At 49.3% G+C, this 16,862-nt stretch overlaps 1 protein-coding gene across 3 annotated transcripts in view; it reads left to right on the top strand.

The window, feature by feature from the left end:
- Positions 1-15,903, top strand: part of HDLBP (high density lipoprotein binding protein) — a 39,269-nt gene extending 23,366 nt beyond the window's left edge. For all 3 annotated transcript variants that reach the window (XM_050308716.1, XM_050308718.1, XM_050308717.1), the window contains exons 8-28: positions 590-796; positions 991-1,098; positions 1,635-1,739; positions 2,184-2,262; positions 2,895-3,034; positions 3,321-3,425; positions 3,697-3,810; positions 4,139-4,225; positions 4,381-4,512; positions 4,826-5,044; positions 5,871-6,092; positions 6,317-6,535; positions 7,217-7,355; positions 7,751-7,905; positions 8,526-8,630; positions 9,337-9,471; positions 10,013-10,156; positions 10,322-10,507; positions 12,141-12,257; positions 12,742-12,870; positions 13,505-15,903. In XM_050308716.1, coding sequence (XP_050164673.1) covers positions 590-796; positions 991-1,098; positions 1,635-1,739; positions 2,184-2,262; positions 2,895-3,034; positions 3,321-3,425; positions 3,697-3,810; positions 4,139-4,225; positions 4,381-4,512; positions 4,826-5,044; positions 5,871-6,092; positions 6,317-6,535; positions 7,217-7,355; positions 7,751-7,905; positions 8,526-8,630; positions 9,337-9,471; positions 10,013-10,156; positions 10,322-10,507; positions 12,141-12,257; positions 12,742-12,870; positions 13,505-13,591 — 2,934 coding nt within the window. In that variant the 3' untranslated portion in view covers positions 13,592-15,903. The remainder of the gene's footprint in view (positions 1-589; positions 797-990; positions 1,099-1,634; positions 1,740-2,183; positions 2,263-2,894; positions 3,035-3,320; positions 3,426-3,696; positions 3,811-4,138; positions 4,226-4,380; positions 4,513-4,825; positions 5,045-5,870; positions 6,093-6,316; positions 6,536-7,216; positions 7,356-7,750; positions 7,906-8,525; positions 8,631-9,336; positions 9,472-10,012; positions 10,157-10,321; positions 10,508-12,140; positions 12,258-12,741; positions 12,871-13,504) is intronic.
- The last annotated feature ends 959 nt before the right edge of the window (positions 15,904-16,862 follow it).

Genomic DNA, 16,862 nt, shown 5'->3' with positions numbered 1-16,862 from the left:
TGGGAATTAGCAGACCACTAAGAGCTCCCCGGGCGTGTGTTCACAGAGGTACTACAAAGGAAGGGAAGTGTGGAGGCTACAGTGTGGCCAGCTGACAGTATCAAAGTCGCTACAGTAAAAGTTGGTGAAGCGGAAATTGCATTTTATTTTCCACAGCTAGCTTCACTGTGAATATCCTTGTTGTAGGTTGTTGATCTGGTTTTCCTCATGGTTAGGTCTGTATTTATACCAGTCTGGATTTCAATAGAGATAATCAGCTTATAGCCTAATAGCCTACACAGTGTTGCATTACCACACTGCCTGGGGACAGCTGGGCATTGTGCAAGGGCTGGGGTGTGCATGTGGTCTCTTCCATGTAGTGTCCCAGGGAGCTGACACAGAATTTTCTTACTTCACCTGTGAATTTTTGAGAACAGGGCTTTCTACAGGCAGGGTCCCAAAGATGCTAGGGTACTGCAGAATCCCTCTGTTCACCTTTGCTTTGCTCTTTCCTGGGTGCAGAGCTTCACTGCATCTTGTGTCTCTCCCTTTCACTCTTGTCCTTCCCTACTCCCTTGTGATTGATGCCCCAGTGCCTCTGCTCCTACAGAAAAAGAAGACTACTACCATTGCAGTGGAGGTGAAGAAGTCCCAGCACAAGTATGTCATCGGCCCCAAGGGGAATTCCCTGCAGGAGATCTTGGAGAAAACTGGAGTCTCTGTCGAGATCCCACCCACTGACAGCAGCTCGGAGACGGTGATACTGCGAGGCGAACCTGAAAAGCTTGGGCAAGCACTGACTGAAGTCTATGCAAAGGTACTGACAGGCCTCTTTTGAAAGCCCCATGAAGACACATTTGTGGGCATTGACAGGTGTTGGAGGGTGGTCTCAGTTGGGCTGTCAGAGATGCAGCTTAGAACTCAATATTGAGGTTGCAGCATGGGAATTGGAATGGAATTTTTGTGAAAGCCTCTGTAGTCTGTCCATCAAACAACTTCTCTGTCTCTCAGGCAAACAGTTTTACCGTCTCCTCGGTCTCAGCCCCCTCTTGGCTTCATCGTTTCATCATTGGAAAGAAAGGACAAAACCTGGCCAAAATAACTCAGCAGATGCCAAAGGTATGGATGAGCTATTAGCTTAGCACCCCCTGAAGCAGAATATGGTTTAGTCCAGATCACTCTTTGTAGGAGAGAGAAATGTATTCTAGCGTGAATAAAACCAGGGAGGAAATGACACTAATCTTATAGTATTAAGAGGAGCTATAAACTTCTGCTGCCTCAAACACTATTCATCCTATTTTACTTTTAAGGGTTGAGTCCTTCAGGGGAAGCCTTATGTAGTACTATTTGGAGAATTAATGTAGTAGGATACCTGCAAATGCTGATTTCAATGAGGCTTCTCCCTGGTGAGTTAGGTGGTATTTAGGGAAAGGTTAGATGAGGGACTTCTTCAAAGCCCATGCAGTCTCCAGGACAGCACCAAAGCCTTATGGTCTGGACACTGTGATATGGCCAGAATTGTAAGTATCCCACTTGTAAAACCATGGGAATGATGTGTGTACCCTTAGTGGCAGATGGTGTAGGTCTGACTGACTGCATTGGCCTGTCTTGTGTCTTTGAAAATTCTGATGGGTTTCCTTGCCTTGTGTCTTAAGGTTCACATTGAATTCACCGAAGGAGAAGACAAAATCACTTTGGAAGGACCTACAGAAGATGTGAATGTGGCTCAGGAACAGATTGAAGTCATGGTCAAGGATCTGGTAAGTTAGTGGTACTAGTTATAGTATGTAAGAAGAAAGTGGGGAAAGATGGGGCAACAGAGCACAGATGAAGTGTAGATCACATCTGTGGGATATCTTGACAGGCTTAACAGAACTTGCAGAAGGCAAGTGGTGTGGCAGATGAGCAAAACCCTTGGTTATGAAGCTTGTTCATAGCAGTCTTAAAAAGTCATCTTAAGTCTTTTGATGCAGAGAAGGAAGGATTCTCTTTCAGTCCCAGCTGGAGAAGCATTTAAGTCCCTTAAAACGTTATATAAACATGGTGCTCTCAGCTCAAACCAGAGGAGTGTTCTGCTCTGCCCCATAGCAGGGAGGAATGCCTGTAGCTGGCTGCTGGAGACTCAGTGCTGGCACTGGCAGTGGGCAGTCATGTTGGGCACAAACAGCTCTGCCCTGCCTAGAGCCCTGTTCAATTCTTTACAGATCAACCGGATGGATTATGCAGAAATCAACGTAGACCACAAATTTCACCGACACCTCATTGGCAAGAATGGAGCTAACAGTAAGTGGGATGCCTTTCTAATCCTTCCTGTGTTTGGACTTTCTGCCTGAATATTTCGATCATATTGTGGCTCTGCAGCTCATCCAGGGTGCTGTGCTCCCTCACATTGCCTCTGCTCTTCTGGAGTGAGGTTGGGACAAGGAGATAAGTTGGCATGTGTGAAGTGTCTTGGAAAATTGAACAGATTACTTTGCCATGTCCAGGAGGAATTTTTTTTTTCTGAGGGGCCAGACTAGAGAATTCTCTTCTCTCTTTTTTTTCAAGTTCATCTATATGAATTGCATTCAGCAGAAATTGGGGTGAGTTTCTCCCCAAAAAAGACTTTAGGATTGGAAATGCATGAGCATCTTCTGGTCTAAATGTGGTGCTGTTTGGGGAAGAAACAGATGCCTCACTCTGTCAAGTGAACTAGATGCCACAGTATTTACTTGTACAGATTTTTGTATGGCATGGATCTGCTCTTGCTGAACCCCAGGGTGAAGAGGCACTTCCTCCTGGTTCAACCCTACCCCTCTTGCTTCTCCTCAGAGGCTGATTTACTTCTTAAAGAGCCTCTAAGCAGTGATAGTCAAGGTGTCTTGCTTCAGATTCTTGGCCTAGCAGAGTGTGTCACCACAGGCCTTGCCTTGCAGTTAACAGGATCAAGGACCTCTACAAGGTGTCAGTGCGCATTCCCCCGGACAATGAGAAGAGCAACCTGATCAGAATTGAAGGAGACCCACAGGGGGTCCAACAGGCCAAGAAAGAGCTGCTGGAACTCGCTTCCCGTATGGTTAGTGGGATGTGATGCTTGGGAGGCCACAGGGTTTGGGCTCTTATGTTTCCTGGTAACCTTCTGGTGCAGGTGTGTGCCCCTAGCCTACTGAGCACTTGGATCTCATGACAAGTGCAAGTTCCTCTATTCCCTTGGATCCCCTTTCCTGTCAACTTAAGAGTGAATTATGTCTGGAGGAGAAAAGAGAGACAATGCTGGCAAGTGAACTGTCAGGCAGCAAACTGGTGATTATGAGTTTGTGGCTCTCCTGCTGAACACTCCATGTAAACTCTCTTCTCCACAGGAAAATGAACGCACCAAGGACCTAATCATTGAGCAGAAATTTCACCGGACCATCATTGGGCAGAAGGGTGAGCGGATCCGGGAAATCCGGGAGAAATTCCCAGAGGTAAGGCTTTCTAGGAGGGAAGGAATCCAGAGAGGATATTTCCTGCTTGGGTAGTAGACACATTGTCACTAAAGTCATAAATTTAGTGTCTCTGTAAGTATGAGAAATGTGTAGCTGCTCGTACATCTAGTATGTTTGAGATGATGGTCCCTTTGGCCAGAGACTGCTAACAAAAGAGAAAGGGGATGTGCAGGATCTCCCCAACCTTTGCACGTGTCTGACACAATTCTTGCATTTGCTTGAGTTGACTCTAAATGACCATCTCCTGCAGGTTATCATCAACTTCCCAGACCCTGCACACAAGAGTGACATCGTCCAACTCAGAGGTCCCAAAAACGAGGTGGAGAAGTGCACCAAGTACATGCAAAAGATGGTGGCAGACCTGGTAAGGGAAACTTCAGTCTGATGTTCTCTCCCCCATATCTGGATAACCTTGGATTAGAGCAAGTTGTAGTAGCTTGGCTAGGGCTGACACAGCTCAAGATGAGGGAGCTGTGGACATTGTTCTATCTGGATGGGGGCAGGTGGGTAATGCCTGTTATATAAGGGCCATAGGAGAAGGTACCTGTCTTTGCTTGTTCATGCAAGTCTCTTGTACAGAGAATTCCTTGGGTCTAAGCCTATTGTCAGGAGCTTGTTTATCCAATTCCTGGGATGGTGCTTCACTTACCATGACAGTGTAATCTTCAGTTGTCCCTTCCTTTCTCCCTTAGGTTGAAAACAGCTTTTCTATTTCTGTTCCCATCTTCAAACAATTCCACAAGAACATCATAGGGAAAGGAGGTGCCAACATCAAGAAGGTAAGATATCTTTCCTGTCTCCAGTGCCTGTTGTGGTCACTGGCTGCAACCAGGTCCCTCCTGCTCATTGGTAGTGCAAAATGAAACCTCTGAGGTCTTTTTTTCCAACATGGGACACCTATCAAATGATTTTGTTGGGGTTTTTTTTGTGGCAGATCCGTGAAGAAAGCAACACCAAAATTGATCTCCCAGCAGAGAACAGCAACTCGGAGACAATTGTTATCACAGGCAAGAAAGCCAACTGTGAGGCTGCTCGCCACAGAATTCTGGCTATCCAGAAGGAACTGGTAAGTGAAACAACTGGCCTGTGGCAGATGAGGGGCATGAAAATATAAATATAAGAGGTATAAATATAGAAGTGCTTGTAGTGGGGTTGGGCAGGGAGGAGACAAATGTGGGTGTCAGTGTGGTCTTGACACTTCAACTGAAGTTTGTGGCTGCTCATGTGTTAGGAGGGACCAGTCTCAATTCCCTCTGGTCAGGCATTTCTTACACACAGCTCCTGCAAAGCTCCTGGCAATGTGGGAGTTAGAGGGAAAGCAGAGTGGGTGCAAACACATTGCTGCAGCTGAACTAACACCCCATACTGTCCTCCCTTAGGCCAACATCACAGAAGTGGAGGTCTCCATTCCTTCCAAACTGCACAATTCCCTCATTGGCGCCAAAGGCCGCTTCATCCGCTCCATCATGGAGGAGTGTGGTGGAGTCCACATCCACTTCCCCACCGAGGGCTCTGGGAGTGACACCGTGACCATCAGGGGCCCAGCCCAGGATGTGGAGAAAGCCAAGAAACAGCTGCTGCATCTGGCAGAGGAGAAGGTGAGCCTTGTCTCATAGGGGAAGGAACAGCTTGGTTTGGCCAGCTGTTTCTTTTTGGAGGTTGAAGTGATTCCCTCTGCCTGCTGGGAAGCCTCTCACATCAGACAGACAAATCCTCTTTTGAGGAATTTGAGTACAGATTGGACAAGGGTCTTCTGCCCCTCATGGATAGAAGAACTGGCTGTAATGCTTCTCTGCCCAGGCTGGCAACACACTCAAAGAGTTATGGCTCCCTGCTCTTGTGGCTTAAATGCACTTGGGTATCTACACTTCTCCAAAACAACTTCTGCTGATGTCCTTCACTTTTTTTCCTGATCTCTGAATTTCAGCTCCAGTTCTTCCATTTCATTATGTGTGTCTAGGTTTGAGAACTTCTGGTTACAAGACATTGCTTGTTGTTGTGGCTGACTGACTGACTGGTCATTTTAATAGCAAAAGCCCCTGTCTGGGGTCAGCATGTGAACATGTTCCCTATGTGAATTGGATGGTTGCCTCTGTGGCCTGGCTTGCAGCAGTCAGTTAGCAAGTGGTTGTATTGCCTTGCGTGAGGGTCAGACCCTTCTTCTAGGGAAGTCTCTGCTTGTATTCTCACTGGTCATGCTGAGTGTACAGTTAGATTTCCAGCCCCGAGAACATCTTTGGGGTAGTGTTTTTAATTTTAAGACATTGTATACCTTTTTTACTTTGACAGCATACTACATCTACCTACCTTGTTCTTGCAACACTCTGTGTGTGGGTGCGGGTAACATACCCACGTGCTGACTGTTGATGCTGGTGATTATTTTCTATATATTGACACGTTCCACGGGTCTCTGGCTCCTTTCAGCAAACAAAGAGTTACACCGTGGACCTCCGTGCAAAGCCAGAGTACCACAAGTTCCTCATTGGTAAGGGTGGTGGCAACATCCGTAAGGTGCGTGACAATACTGGGGCCCGCATCATCTTCCCCACCTCTGAGGACAAAGATCAGGAGCTGATCACTATCATGGGAACGGAGGAGGCTGTCAAAGAGGCACAGAAGGAGTTGGAGGCCCTCATCAAGAACTTGGTATGATCTACTTTTTCTACATTCCTTCCTCTCACTGTAGCAAGATGTAACAAGTCAGTATGGAGGACCTGCTTGTCCTAAAACCATTTGCTGCCCTTCATGGGAGCTCAGGAAGATCATTCAACCTTTTTGGGGTGAGGTTGTAAGCTGATTGCTGTTGAGTGCAGCCATCTCATGCTTATCACCAGGACAGACAGGGCTGACTAGCTGTCATCTATTGGCAGGATAATGTGGTTGAGGACTCCATGGTGGTTGACCCCAAGCACCACCGCCACTTTGTCATCCGAAGAGGACAAGTTCTGCGTGAGATTGCAGATGAATATGGTGGTGTGATGGTCAGCTTCCCACGCTCTGGCACCCAGAGTGATAAAGTCACCCTCAAGGGAGCCAAGGATTGTGTGGAGGCAGCCAAGAAACGCATCCAGGAGATCATCGAGGACCTGGTATGTCGCAGATAAACTGTTTCTTCTGTACTTCGTTACTTCAGCAGTGCCCTCCTTGAACCTGCTGTGTGGCCAAGCTTTATGAGAACAAGTCCCATGGTAGTTCTGGGATTTGAACCTTTGCTGTCAACATATGGAGTCTGCAGCCTGGGGAGTGGCAGCTGGCTCCAAAATGGCAATGCTGTGTGAAGGAATTGCCTCCTCTGACCATCTTCTTGGTCTTTAGGAGTGGAAGTAGGAGACCACTCCTTGGTGTACATCTAGACATTAAAAGATTAGAGCCTTCCTGTGCCTCTCCATGCCTGGTCTTGGGCAGTGGTTGCTTTCTGTGGTTTCTTGTGCTGTTAGTATTTGCTTTTGGAAGCAGCCAACTGTCAAACCTGTTCTCGTTCCTCCTTCCCTCCCTCATTTATTCTTTATCTTTTTTCCTTCCTTTTAATGCATCCTTCTCTTAAAGGTAATAAAGAGCTTGAGCTTTGCTCTTGGAAGCCTTTAATATTCTGGGTTGGAGATAGTCTTCTTTAAACCCCCTGCTAACTTCTCCAAGAGAGAATGATTCTAGGAAAACTTTATCTTTTCTGACTCCTCTCTGTCCAATTTTGGATTTCACCATGCACAAGCATCCTGTTTTCTGGTGTGAAAGAGGCTACATTGCAATAGAGCAACTCTGCTTTCCCACAGGAAGCTCAAGTGACAATCGAATGCACCATCCCACAAAAGTTCCACCGCTCCATTATGGGCCCCAAAGGATCCCGGATCCAGCAGATCACCCGGGACTATGGTGTCCAGATCAAATTCCCTGACAGGGAGGAGAACCCAGGTATACCTATGGATGCATGTTCACGTGGAAGTTGGGATGATTAAATAAGTGTAATGTGCCAGCACTCCATACAATTGACATGTTCTATTTAAAATCTATGGAAAACTGATCCCTGGTGTTTCTGCAGTGTCCTTGAATCTGGGCTTAGCATCAACCTTAACCCTCTTGGGAAGAGGGACACTTTTAGGAGGTCAAACCACAGACCTGGGCATTGTGGACATGTAACTGCAGAGTGCAGGGAGGACGAGGACCTACCCCAACAAAAAGGGCTCTACGAGCTTACCAAGGTCTCTCTGAGCTCTCACTGCTGGCTGAGCCTGAGGATCTGAAGGTGGGGGGATGATGAACAAGGATGGGGCTCTGTGCATTGAACACAAGACTTTCCATGTTTCCAGCTCCTGTTGCAGATCCAGCTGTGCAGGAGAATGGTGAGGAAGGTGGGGAAGGCAAGGATGGGAAGGACACAGATCCCAGCTCTCCGAAGAAGTGTGATATCATCATCATCTCTGGCCGCAGGGAGAAGTGCGAGGCAGCAAAGGAGGCACTGCAGGTGTGTGGCTTTCTCAACCCCTTACCCTGTTTAGATATTGATGCCTGGATGTAAGCTTTGGTGGTCGTAGTAAAAGCTGGTCAGTGCAGGGTGCAATGCAGGTGATCAGTGTTGCTGGCTGTAGAGGGAGTCTGCACCACTCAAGGGCAGCCCCTTTGCTCTGTGGCTTAGCCTGGTGACTTCAGTTGTATTATACTTTGCATGACCTTGCAAAGCTTGTAGGCGGCCCCAAGTTATTTGCCATAAAAGTATGACATGCTTGTTTTATGGAGCACAGCTGGAATGAGGAGGAGTTTGACTGAGTCTGAATCATTCCAGCTTTAGCAGACCTTGCCATCCTCTCATAGTTATGTTTTCCAAGTCTCTGCTAGACTTGGAAAATGCCAAGGATATGAAAATAGCCTGTGCCCCAAGTTTCAGATTGCTTGTTTGGAAAACATGCTTCAACACACAACAGGTCATCTTGGTGTTCCCAGCTTTTCTCTCTTCCTGTAGAGTTTGTATCCTGACTACAAGGAAATGTACCTCAGTTCAGCAACATATTCTTTTGGGCAAGTATACAGCAAGCTGGGAGACAGGAGAAGTCTTTTCACTGGTAAACTATGCTCCATCTCCTGTAGGCTCTGGTTCCTGTCACCATCGAGGTGGAAGTTCCCTTTGATCTTCACCGTTACATCATTGGCCAGAAAGGAAGTGGGATCCGCAAAATGATGGATGAGTTTGAAGTAAGTTGTTCCCCTTCCTTCCATCTCCTCTATCCTGGAGAATCTGTAAGTGACCGTGTTTAAGGTGGTGACAGTCAGTTGCAACATACTCAGGTCTGTTACAACTTGACCAGGTAGTAGGAAATTGATCCCTTTGTGGTTTGGTCCCTGGCTCCAGGGCTCAGCAGGTTTCGTGCTGAAGCTGTATGATCAGTGTTGATGTTGTGAGCATTGCACGACTTGGTTGGCGTCTGCAGGGATTCCTCACCAGTGTGAGAATTGTTTTCCTCCCGGGCCATGGGAAACAGCTGTGCCTGCCCATTCAGGAGAATTCCCCAGAGCCAACAGGGACTCTCAGGGTTGGTGCTTGTTGGCTGCAGACAGTGCTATTGAACATGTATTTGTTTCCTGACCTCTCTGGGCTGGTACAGGGACTGCTGGGGGCTGAAGCCCTGCAGCAAAGCAGCCTGATAATGGCTGGAGAAACAGAGTTCTCTTCAAAAACAATCTAGAAACGGTCCCAGGCAACTGACTCTGGGTGGCCCAGCTTGGTGACCTTCAGAGGTCCTTTCCAACCTGAACCATTCTGTGGCTTTTAGGCTGCCTGGGTGGGAGCTGGCCTTTGGTGGCAGGGGAGACCAGTGAGATGCCAACCTGCAGTGAGAGGCATCACAGGTGATACAGAACAAGCAGTGGTACAAAATGGTAATTGCTCCTTGTTACTCAGGTGAACATCCAGGTGCCTGCTCCTGAGCTGCAGTCGGATATCATCACCATCACTGGGCTGGCTACCAACCTGGACCGTGCCAAGGCCGGGCTACTGGAAAGAGTGAAGGAGCTGCAAGCTGAACAAGAGGATCGGGTAAGGCTTGTGCCTGTCCTTCTTCCTTCCAAACAAACATGGCTTCAGCCTCTGGGCACGGACTCCTGGAACTCCTCACCATTTAAGACCAGCCTTAGCTGTTCTGTGGGTGTTAAATGAGTTAACCAAAGGTAACTCATTTAACACAAACTGATGGGAGAGTTTGGAGATGTAACTTTGGACTGTCGGAGTCTCTCTCACCTTCACATACCTTCGAGATACTGCTGGGTAGGAATCTCACTGTGCTGGCAGTCTCTCTGTACCTGTCCTTACTGAATCCTTACCACAGTTCTGAATAAATAAGTGAGGGATGAGTTGGGTGGTTGGTTGCTGTTTGTAGTTTCCTACTGAACTTGGTGAAAGCACAAGGCCCCAGCAGATAGCTTGGGCACTCTTCTGTAACCATGTACACTTTAACAATGGTGCTGCAGATTATATTCCATGCATTTCAGAAGTCAGAAGGAAATGCTGGGACTTCAGTGGATGTCACTGGACCAGCTGTGGTGTGTTCCCTGCTCTCACTCTGCTTCTCCTGTTCCAGGCCTTGCGAAGCTTCAAGCTGACAGTCACTGTGGATCCCAAGTATCACCCTAAAATCATTGGGCGGAAGGGAGCAGTGATCACCCAGATACGCACAGAGCATGAGGTCAACATCCAGTTCCCTGACAAGGATGATGAAAGCCAGGTGAGACATCAGAGTTAGTACAAGAATGGCTGGTGTTTGTCTCTGAGCATCTTCTTGAGAGCTCTGAACTCTCTCCACTGCCTTTGGATAAGGTGGATGGTAAAGGGGATTAGCGGAGAGAAGTTGCTTATGAGCCTGGTCTCTCAACATGTCTCTGTGCCCCAGGCCCAAGACCAGATCACCATCACTGGCTATGAGAAGAACGCCGAGGCTGCCCGGGATGCCATCATGAAGATTGTTGGGGAGCTGGAGCAGATGGTTTCTGAGGATGTGACCCTGGACCATCGTGTTCATGCGCGCATCATTGGTGCACGTGGTAAAGCCATCCGCAAAATCATGGATGAGTTCAAGGTGAGTGGTGGGCCGACACAGCAGAGGTCAGGCTGGACCTGAGTGGCCAGTTGCTCCTGTGTGAAGAGCTTTGTACCAGCTTGGTGCTGAATTCGGGAGCCTGAGGCTCACATCTTGTGGTCCCTGTGTCCTGTGCCTATTGAGCACCTTCAGCTGCAACAGACACAAAAGAAAGCCAGTGCTGCCCTGCTCACCTCCAGCTGTGTTCCCACCAGCATACGAGCAGCATCCCTGGGCCAGGGCACCCTGGTATGCCCAGGATATCTGGGCTGTCTGGACACTGCATCCAGACACCAGCCGAAGCATCCCCACACTACCTCAGCTCTGAGTCACATTCCTCTGAGAACCAGGCTAGGAACTTTTCCTGTTTTGATGGAACCCAGCCAGAAGAGGACCTGAGAATTCTTCCTTGTTGCTCTGGATCAGCCCTGCAAGCAGCACTGAGCTCTGTCCCTCTCTGCAGCCCTTTTGTTGGGTTTCTTGCAGACAGAATCACAGCTGGTCTTCTGAGAGAGGAGGAGGTGGTTATGTCAGCTACTCTGATTACTAGAGTGGGCAGCCAGGTCTCTTGCTGGTGTCTCTGTGAGGAAGCTGTGCCTAGACCTCCTCAGCTATGTGGCATCAGCAGCAGGTTTTACTGCAGGGGCAGCAGTGAACGTGAATCCAGAGGAATGGGGTTTTGGAGACTTGGATCTTGGCTGGACTCAGTTGTTGAAACAAGCTGTTTGGTTCCCCAATGAGCAGTCTTTGGGTTTGGTCCTGTCTTGTGCAGCTTTCCTGCATCCCTCTGGAAGGCAGGCTGTGAGAGAGCGCAGTCCCTGGGGTTGTGCTGGTTTTAACAACCAGCAGGAAACTAAACTCCAAATAAGCCACTCCCTTTCCCCTGCCCCTTCCAATAATGAAGGGACAGTAAGGAGAGATTGAGTTGAAATAACAGTGTACTAAAATCACAATAAAACAGCAGTAGTAATAGCAAAAAGTATATCTAAAGAAGGTGCCCTATCCACAAAAGGGCATTCACTACCGAGAACCAAGAAAAAACCTCTTCCCAAAAATTGCGCCACCTTCACAGTCTCCAGGCAAAGGCAGTATGGCAAAGAGGGCTCCCACAGCTTAATGTTCTCCCCCAGTACCAGTCTAAAAACAACCAAGAACTAGGACAAAGCAAACCCCTGGAAGCTACATCATCCACATTACACTGCCTGTTTCTAGACTGCCGTGCTCGACCCTGTTCACCTGGCCCAGGATTACTCTGTGTCAGACACAGAAAAGCTCATTGTGCTTCATGATGTTGGTGGCTCGGTGGTAAAAATGCTTGTAACAGTGCAAGGACACTGTCTGGAAATGCTCCCTGCCTCTGCTGCAGGAGCTGCCCAGATAGCAGCGAGCCTCTGGGAGTGAGAGCAGCAGGGGATGCTCGAAAGACTCTTCTGCTTTCCTTCACAGGAAACTTGGTAAGCTTTGGGACAGGTATATTCCGGCTTACCCCCTGGTGTCTGAGCTATGGAGGTCCTAAACAGACCAGTGGCTGTGAAAAGACGGTGATTTGTGAATCCTAATGATGAGGCTTGTGGGGAGTCTGTGGCATTTCAGATGTGCAGGTGTAAGTCCTGTCCTGTTTCTTTTGTTGCAGGTGGATATTCGCTTTCCCCAGAGTGGAGCTCCTGACCCCAACTGTGTGACTGTGACAGGACTCCCTGAGAACGTAGAAGAAGCTATTGATCACATCCTGAACTTGGAGGAGGAATATGTAAGTGTTCAGCAAATCTGTGGGGGGGCTTAGCAAGAATTTCCCCTGCCACAGAGTTAGATGTTTGAAGTATCTCAGACATATACCAGGAAGATACATACTTCTATATATATCTCAGACATATACTCAGAAAATACCAAGAAGTGGTATTTTCTTCCACTGCACTGGAGAACTTAAGCCCTGTGCAGGTGATAGTCAGCCCCCTGTGTATCTGTCCCTCAAACCAGTTGGACTGCCCCCTCTGTCCAGGAGAGGACAGTGAGAGAGAATGCTGGGACATCCCAGCATGTGCATGCGCTTGCCTTGCAGCAGCTTGCACCAGTTAGGAGTTGTGGCTCTCAGATTAATGCTGAAACACTGTATTCAGTCACTGTAGAACAGCTGGTGAGCTTGAATGGGTTGCAGCTGGTAAGATAGAGAGTGGGCATGTTATACCAACTTGAGGAGATATCCAGTTCCCCCCTTATTGGTTGTGTTACTGCAGCTTGCAGATGTGGTGGACAATGAGGCGATGCAGGTATATATGAAGCCCCCCTCACATGAAGAGTCCAAGGCCCCATCCAAGGGTTTTGTGGTGAGAGATGCCCCCTGGGCCACTGTCAACAACGAGAAGGTGAGTGAGTGCTGCTTCTGCTGTGGGCTGGGGCCACAGGGCATGGGGACCCTCCTATCTGGGCTGGGGACACAGAACACTCTCCCTCCTTGGTGACAGAGAAAGCTGTGAAGGGCCCTCCTGCTCTTTGTGGCCTGTGCAAACTGAGCACAGGCCTGGGCTCTCCTCTCTAGCTCTCAAAGCCCACTTTGGCTACCCCACTGTGGAGCTGTTGGGGAATGGGGTACCCTTACCAGAAAGTGTCCTGCCAGGTCACGTTGTTTTAGGGGTAGGGACAGGGTGCCCTTTGCTGCAGCACAGAACTGGCTCAGTGTTTGCAGCTGTGAGCTGGAGCGTGTGGCAGCTCATCCTCAGCTGTCCTGGCACTGCTGCAGGCTTGGTGTGACCCTGCTCCAGTGGCCCAGTTACTGAGCTGGAACCTTTGGAACCCTTTTGCCTTCTGCACCCTCCTTGATGTCATCCCTAGATGGCTCCACGCTCCACCCTGGGCAGTTCTATGTTACAATGATCCTTTTTGTCCCTGCCCTGTTGTCTCTGCTCCTGGGACATCAATGATGCCGCTTAGCTCAGGGCCTCACCGTGTAGGTTCACAGCAGGGCAGGAGCTTAACTTGTTCCCTTTTTGTTTGCTCTAGGCCCCTGATATGAGCAGTTCTGAAGACTTCCCCAGCTTTGGGGCTCAAGTGGCCCCCAAGACTCTTCCCTGGGGACCCAAACGATAATGACCTGGAAGCAGAAACTCCTCCAGCCCGCTGACCTGACACTAACCTGCCACAAATACTTCCTGTCTGAAATCTGACCCAGCGGCTGGAGCACAAGTCAATTGCCCCAAGAGGTCTCCTAATGGTGTCTGGAGTGCTAGACCCCATCCTGCTCCCCTCAGCTATCACCGTGGCTAGGACCCACCCTCATCTCTTGATGGATATTCTTTCCTCCTTTGGAACAAGGCTTCCACTCAGATTCAAACACTAAATGTGTGTGTTTTTGTTAGAAACTTCATAATTGACTCCAAGTGGCTAAGATTTGCAGCTTCCCAAGCGCTAGCAGAGCAATCTGCTCTCTTGAGCATGTCTGACTAGGCATTCTCGCCTTCATTAGGAGACCTCCTTTACTGTGGCTAGGAATCTACTTCCTGTCTCATGACCTCAGGAAATAAATTTCCTTGACTTTCTAAAGCCAAAACGTTTGCCCTCTTTCCTTTGTGTTTATCCCAGGCCTTACCTTACCTTTGTAGAGTGCAATCAACTTTTTTTCCTTTTAACCGCCAAAAATTCATTTAATGCTGATAGCTGACTGTGGGGAGAGCTTAAAATAATCTAAAAGGTTAGAAACTTGCTTTTTGAGGAACAAAACCTTCAATAGGTTGTAGAGGCAACAGAGATGGAACAACATACGGCTACCCTGGTCAGGAAAACACCCGTGAGTGCAGCAAGCGTGCGCCCCTGCGCCACACCAAGCACAGCCCCAGCCTGCACACATGGCCAGTCTTCCAGTGCTTGATGACAGACCCCGCTCCTAGTTCCCCATGGTCTCTGTGAGCAGGCAGGAGAGCCAGCACGTGGCAGCGTGACCGGACGGGACAGGTTTGGGTCGTCTGAGGTCACCGTGGTGGCGCGGCTCAGGAGCAGCTGGTGGGACGCACGGCCCAGAGGAGCTGTGGTCCCCTGCTAGCGCTGCAGCAGCTCGGCGTGAGCGGCAGTGACACCGTTCCTATTGCCTTCTTTCTACCTCAGATGTCAGTATGATGGGGGCCTCTCAGCAGTCATGGGTGAGCAGCTGTTCCAGCTGTTGCCTGGGCAGCCAGAGCAGAAGCGTGGAGGAGAAGCAAGAGGAGCCTTGTGTCTCTGCGTGGCTGTGGGAGCTGCTCCAGAGGGAAGCTGAGCAAGGTGACACTGAGGCAGGCTGTGATTCCGTAAGACTGTGCTGAGCTAGCACAGGGCTCAGCCCCAGGGCCACAAGCGCAGCTGTGCTGCAGCCCTTGGCTGCAAAGGTTGTGTGAGTCAGGCTCTTGCTCTGACTGAAGTGTAGGCTAAGCCCTCCCGAGGCCTCCATCATATGGTGGTAGAAGGTCATCCGTGGTCTGTACTCGGGGCCACTTGTACCTGGGCCCTGCCACGACTTGCTTGAAGGGGACTGTGTCCAAGCTCCTCCAGCCAGTAAGAGGAAAACCACATCTTTGTGGAGGGAGGCATGGAACATGGAGTTTCCATGTGCCCCTACTCCCCTGCCTCAGTCCTACAGAGCTTGTAGTCTGAGCCATTCCTCTATCCCAGCTGCTTCACCTCTTGGACAAGCAGGAGTCCCGAGCCTCTCTTCTCTAGTGCTGATGAGGGAGCAAAACTCTGGCAGGCTGAGCCTAGCCTTCTTGTCTTTCTCTCCATGGGGCAGGCTGAACATGCCGATGCTTTTTCCCTCCCGCGCCAGCTCTTCTTGGCAGAGACTGCTATGCAGAAGTCAAATCAAAACCTCACAGTGCTCTCCTTAAGTCTGAGAACCAAGTGAAATGGACCATGGCCCGTTGTGGGGTGTCTGGTTGCCCTGGAAGGACAGGGTAGCCTTGCCTCCAGCAGGGGAGACAGGAGGGGTCCAGCAGAGCTAGGGTGATACCTTCTCATCTGTGTCTGTCAAAAAATGGTTAATACCCTGTAGCTTAGGCCTGTCCTGCATCACCAAGCCTACCACACCCTCCTCCTCTTAATGCCCCTGTGCCCTCACCAGTTGCACAGCAAGGCTTGAGTTACATCCGGGGCACCCACTGCCATGGGCTCATGCCCCACAGCCCAACCCTCCACTATAAAGAAGGTCATGAAGTGATTGTACCTAGTACTGTCCCCCCCACCACCCTCCTTCCGCAGCAGACGGTGGCATGTGTCCATTTCCTCTCTTTGACGTCTTCCATATTGTACGTTTCCATAGCAATGATCCCTTGGCCTTAACTTTGGAATTTGGAGACTATATGCAAACATGTAAAAAGGCTCATGAGTATGGATGACACTGGAATTTTATAAATTCTAAAATAAAACCTGAAACAGCTTGGAGTGTGGTGGATATTATTTCTGCTGGTGGGGTGAGATCCAAAGCAGCCCATGCTGGGCCCGGTTTAGCCTGGGCTGAGGAGTTCCAGCTTGCACACTGGAGCCCTCTGCTGTGGCCGGACCCTTAATGGGGTGGGACTCCCACAGCAACCAGTGGATCGAGGGAGGAGGCAAGGGCAGTGGTGGAGGCTACGCCCTCTTTCTAGGGAGGCACCATCCCACTTGGCACTCAGGAAGGGAGTGCCAGGGACGTTGCCAGCGCAGTGGACAGGAGGGAGGCACTAGCTATGGTCCCTTTTGCTCAGCTGCTCTGCAACCAGAACAGCAGAGCTGCAGGTGAGCAAATGGCACATAGCCCACAAAGGGAAACTAAAATCTTTCACCAGGCTACACTGTCCTGCTTAATATTTCTGGTCTCCTGCTGAGGAAGGGATTCTTCCCACTCTTCCAAAGATTCAAATCCATGTCAGATGAGAATGAATCAAACTACCACTGAGAGCAAATTTTCACACAACACGCCTGTTTCTAACTCATTCCCCTGGGCTGATGACATGACTGTCAGACCAACACAGTGGCAGACAGCAAGCATTCCCCTGGGAGGTTTTCCATTTGCTGGGGGGATGCAGTTAATTGCCCGGATCAAAGAGAGGTTCAGAGGGACAGCAATGCCACATCACCATGTTCAGTGGAAGCAGGACATAATTCATATTTTCTGATGGCAAACACTGTCAAAGTCCTAACAAACCCTTACCTTGCTCACCATTAATATATTAGTATCAGTTTGTCCCCGACCTTCTCATGAGCTCGTACCTATGCTTAAAAAAATAAAATTACTGCAAAAAGGCTACTCCCCCCACAGCCCCACGTTCTACCAGCAGATATTTAGCACTGACTCACACGTGGTAACTAACCTGGCTAGGCATCTCCATCAGATCTTTTCTCACCTTTCTACACATCA

Source organism: Myiozetetes cayanensis, unplaced genomic scaffold, assembly GCF_022539395.1.
Source record: "Myiozetetes cayanensis isolate MyiCay16 unplaced genomic scaffold, myiCay2020 scf13, whole genome shotgun sequence".
NCBI lineage: Eukaryota > Metazoa > Chordata > Aves > Passeriformes > Tyrannidae > Myiozetetes > Myiozetetes cayanensis.
Note: the sequence above shows the minus strand (reverse complement) of the source record. Positions and strands in the feature narration are given on the sequence as shown.